This window comes from Mus pahari, chromosome 19, assembly GCF_900095145.1.
Source record: "Mus pahari chromosome 19, PAHARI_EIJ_v1.1, whole genome shotgun sequence".
NCBI lineage: Eukaryota > Metazoa > Chordata > Mammalia > Rodentia > Muridae > Mus > Mus pahari.
The window spans coordinates 86341199-86346167 of NC_034608.1; the positions used below are offsets into that span (position 1 = coordinate 86341199).

At 59.0% G+C, this 4969-nt stretch overlaps 1 protein-coding gene across 1 annotated transcript; it reads left to right on the forward strand.

Moving 5' to 3' along the window:
- The first annotated feature begins 266 nt into the window (after nt 1–266).
- Pgls (6-phosphogluconolactonase) lies at nt 267–4217 on the forward strand. The gene is made up of 5 exons (XM_021219442.2): nt 267–605; nt 2098–2205; nt 2638–2739; nt 3046–3186; nt 4005–4217. Exons 1-5 carry the CDS (start codon nt 318–320, stop codon nt 4137–4139), a joined length of 774 nt encoding a protein of 257 aa, XP_021075101.1. The 5' UTR covers nt 267–317; the 3' UTR covers nt 4140–4217.
- The last annotated feature ends 752 nt before the right edge of the window (nt 4218–4969 follow it).

The window sequence follows — 4969 nt, forward strand, 5'->3', positions numbered from 1 at the left end:
AAAAAAAAAAAAAAAAAAAAAAAAAGAAAGAAACCTAAATAAGAGGCGAGGGACCGGGCCAGCAAGGCGTGTCCCGCTCAGGGAAGCCCCGTGGGCTGTCCGCCCACTGCCCACCTCAAAGCCCTGCAGGGCGCTGCGGTTTCGGGAAGACCCAGCAAGACCCCGCGAGCCCGGCCCCGGAGGCGACGCTTCCTTTGCGCGACTGCACATGCGCCACGGCCTGGGCTCCGAGCGCTCGGACCCATGGCAGCGCGGCCGTCGCGCAGGCGCACTGGCGCACTGGCCTCTGCCGGGAGCGCCGCCGCCTCCCCGCCGCCATGGCCGCACCCGCGCCCGGTCTCATCTCGGTCTTCTCCAGCCCGCAGGAGCTGGGCGCGTCGCTGGCGCAGCTGGTGGCGCAGCGGGCCGCGAGCTGCCTGGAAGGGGGACGTGGCCGCTTCGCGCTTGGCCTGTCGGGCGGCAGCCTGGTCTCCATGCTAGCCCGAGACCTGCCCGCCGCCGCCGCTCCCGCCGGACCGGCCAGCTTTGCGCGCTGGACGCTCGGCTTCTGCGACGAGCGCCTCGTGCCCTTCGACCACGCCGAGAGCACGTACGGCCTCTACCGGGTGAGCGCTGCGGGGGCGCGCGCCGCCCGGGCTACGGGGGCCGCCGTGGGCCACGCCGAGTCGGCTCAGCCTACCGTGGAACCTCAGGCTACGGGGGCCGCCGTGGGCCACGCCGAGCTGGCTCAGCCTGCCTAGAAAACGCCAGGAGCTGCTTCAACGCCTACCCGCGGGCTCCGGGCCCCACGGGGTCTTGCTGGATGCGCAGTGATGTCCATCCAAGTGCAGCCTGAAGGGCCTCCGCCCCCGCCCCCCCCCGTATCTTCCTGAGGGCCGTACCTTGGCTGCGGGGCCTCGTGGGTCATGGCTGTTTGTGTACTCAGCCTGCCTCTAGTGTCCAGGGTGTGTTGGGCCTCAGTTTTCTTTAACAGGAGCCGTTGGTCATCACCTCCCAGCAGCCTGGGGTATGATGGCCACAAGGCGCCCTATAGGGTACAAAGGTCCCTGCTTCACGCCCAGGGAAACTGAGACATGGAGGATTGAGCTCTGAGCACACTTGGATAACTGCCACCACCTCCCAGGGGAAGCTGGTCATGGGCTCCGAAGCAGGGGAGGAAGGGCCATTACACTTACAGGTGGGGAAACAAGATTCATGTCTCCTTGACCCTCATCTAGGGACCTGAAACTGCACCACTTTGAACACGATGCCTGCCCAAGAACTTCACCGAGCTGGCTGAGGGTACTAGCACAAGGCTCAGTTGGTAGGGTACTTGTAGCTCAGGTGATCTTGTGCTTGCTTAGAATGCTTAAGGTCCAGGCTTCACTTCCAGCATCCAATAAACCAGGAATGGTGGTGCACACCTTGTCATCCCAGCAATGAGGAAGTAGAGGCTGGAGGAGCAGGAGTTCAAGGTCATCCCCAGCTACCCAGGTCGAGGCCAGCCTGTGCAACATGAGACTATTTTGATGCTGCCCACTCAAGAAAAATAAAGCTAAGACCCCTAAGTAGGCCCCTCTGAGGTGACCTCGTTAACAGCTGGGTCTTTGGGGGGAAGCAGGATTTCACTGCCAGGTGGAGTCTGTTGACACTTTGAGCAGTAGGTGTCCTGCAATGGCTGAGACAGGAGCCATGTAGAGTGGACTCAGCAGCCAGTTCTCACACTCCTTCCTATGGCCTTCAGCCTGGAGCCCTGTGCTCCTCTGTTCTCCAGGGTCCTCAGCGCCCTGAGCAATGGTGGTTAACAGAGTCCCCAGCACCCCCATCTGTAGAGCACAGCATCCTGGCATTCTGCCATTTGCCCCCAGCCTCTCCCTGGCATTGCTCCCAAGAGCCAGACATGAAGACACAGGCAGGGCATCTCAGTCCTCTTCCTGGGGTTCACCTCTGTATAGTCAGGTGCCAGCTGTGTATGGGATGCAGCCAGGCTGAGTCCCTGATTGGGGGGGGGAGCCCGAGCCACCTCGAAGAGTCAGCCAGGCTGTGGAGAAGAGCACAGGGTGACTCGGTTCCTGGCTTTAGGCAAGGCATGTTACTCCTTGACTCTCCCTTCCACAGACACACCTGCTCTCAAAGCTGCCCATCCCAGACAGCCAGGTCCTCACCATCGATCCCGCCTTACCCGTGGAGGATGCTGCAGAGGACTATGCCAGGAAACTGAGGCAGGTGGGTCCCGGGATAGGTAGGAAAGCTGTAAAAGCAGAGATGACTGCCTGGGACACAGACTGTCACCATGGCGGGGAGACTTGGGCTGGAGCCTTGTACCTCAGGGACACTCATCTGCAGACCTGAGGTTCTCGTCCACTAAAATGGGAAACAAGCCCCCAGACTGGACCAGTCGGGTGTGGTAGTGCATCTGTGACCCCTTGCACTTAGGAGACTAAGGCAGGAGGCTTGGGCTGGACGGTGATGCTTACCCTCAATCCTACAGACCTCATACCGTGAAGCCGCCCCGTGCAGGAGTGGCCACTGTTGTGTAGGGGATGTGCTGAGCGACACTGTCAGCAGAAGGTTGTCAAAGCTGAGATAGAGACCTGGTTTCAGGTTTGTGTGTTACCTCTGAGCTCGCACACACTTGACCCACCATCCTCCCGTCAGGCCTTGCAAGGAGACTCTATCCCTGTGTTTGACCTGCTGATCCTGGGAGTGGGCCCTGATGGCCACACCTGTTCGCTCTTCCCTGGACATCCCCTCCTACAGGTGAGCGCAGGGACCCCCTCCTACAGGTGAGCATGGGGGGGAGGGGCCCTCCTGGCCCTGATCCACCAGGCTGGGTATCTGAGCATCCATGCCCCTCAGCTCCACCCTGCCGAGCATCAGCTCCTGTGATGATGGTGGTGCATGCCGGTCATCCCAGCATTTGCTGTGAGGGTGAGGGCCACCTGGACACTGAGTATGGCCCTGTCTCAGAAACCCAAGAGAGCAACAGGAAAACCTGTTGGCATTGTAGACCTGGTGCTTGGCGAGGCTGGTTCCATCCCAGTCCTCACTGGCTGCCTTCCCCAGGAGCAGGAGAAGATCGTGGCTCCCATCAGTGACTCCCCAAAGCCACCACCCCAGAGAGTGACCCTGACGCTTCCTGTGCTGAATGCAGCCCAAAGTGTCATCTTTGTGGCCACGGGGGAAGGCAAGGCAGCTGTGCTGAAGGTAAGAAGTGACAGTGGAGGCCAGCCAGGGGATAGAGTGCTGCCAGTGTGTGAGGCGGCAGTCATGGAGAAGGCCACAGTGCCCTGGGGTAGAGTCCCTGCAACCCCCTCCCCCCAGGCTCCTTCACAAAGGATGCTGCGGCTGCTTGGCTGAAGGGGATGAGGTAGAAGGTGAAAGAGCAGGACACTAGACACACACATTTAAAGAGAAAGAAAAGAAGGGGAAAAGAAAAAGAAGAAAAAGGCCAGGGTCAGAGAGAGCTAGCTACCAACCGGTGAGTACCTGCTGCCCTTCCAGAGGACCTGACTTCCATTCTCAGCTAGTTGTATCTCCAGCCCCAGGGAACCCAGCACCCTCCTCTGGCCTCTGTGGGCACCAGGCATGCTCATGGTGCAAATACATATAGGAATAATACCCATACACATTAAATAGAAATAAGGAGGGGGGGAGGAAATAATTTGCAAAAAGTGAAGGATGGGGCAAGATGGTTTAGTGGATATAGATGCTTGCCCCCAAGCTTGACAACCTGAGTCCAGTCCCCAGTGCCTCTTGTTGTCTTCATACTGGGGAGGAAGAAAGGAGTCGTCCTTGGCTACATAGCATGTTCAAGGGCAGCCCGTGCTAGATGAGGCCCCGCCTCCTAATGAAAACAAAAACCAAATCCTATTCCACACCGCGAAGCTTTGGAGCCCACAGTGTGCGAGGCGGAGCGCAGAGCAAGATCCCGTGGGTACCCTGTCCCCAGAACGAACAGATGCCCAGTGTGAGCCCCAACTTGCTCTGCGCGGCGTCTGAGGCAGGTCCTGGTCTCCACACAGCGCATCCTGGAGGACAAGGAGGGCATGCTGCCTGCCGCCTTGGTGCAGCCGCGCACGGGCGCCCTCTGCTGGTTCCTGGACGAGGCAGCTGCACGCCTGCTGTCTGTGCCCTTCGAGAAGCATTCCACGTTGTAGGGGGTGCGCCACGCACGCCGTGGGCACTTCAGGTGTTGTGGGAGCGGACTAGCTGCGGATTAAACAGCTTTGCTGGAACTATAGTCTCTGTGGTTCTTGTTGGGGGAGGGACAACAGAGCAGAGCACACACACGGATCAGAGAAGTGCGGTCTGGACTTATGGCCTGGCAGTGTATGCATACTCGCGGTCCCAAGTGGCTGCTTGTGTTCTAGCCATGGTGAAGGGAAGTGGACACTAAGAACGTGCCGGGTTCACCTGGGGCCTAGCCAGCGCCTTCATGGCCCCCTGAGGATGCACTGTCTCCTGCAAGCTTGTTCGGAGCCTTGAGCAGGGTGAGCTGCCTGATAAGGTTCTCCTGATGCTGTCACAGGGCATCATACCGATGGGAGAAGTGTCTGGGGTAACTCTTGGGATGCTTGCTCCCTTTGACAGTTTTCTCTCTTGCTTTTTTTTTTTTCCTCGAGACAGGCTTTCTCTATGTAGCCCTGGCTGTCCTGGAACTCACTCTGTAGACCAGGCTGGCCTCGAACTCAGAAATCCTCCTGCCTCTGCCTCCCGAGTGCTGGGATTAAAGGCGTGCGCCACCACGCCCGGCTTCTCTCTTGCTTCTTATAAAGACTGGGATGTGGGTCCAGAGACTGGAGTATAAGCAGCCAGCTTGGAGCATGAAATGGGTCGTGCGTCGGTGCGTCATTGGCTTACCTGTCCTGACCCTGCCAGTTCCAAGGACCTAGTTGGAGAGGCTGGTGGGCTTGGCTGAGGGAGTCTGAGGGAACATCCTCTCACCAAGGTAATACAAGCCAGGCATGAGGTAAGAATTGAAGCCTCC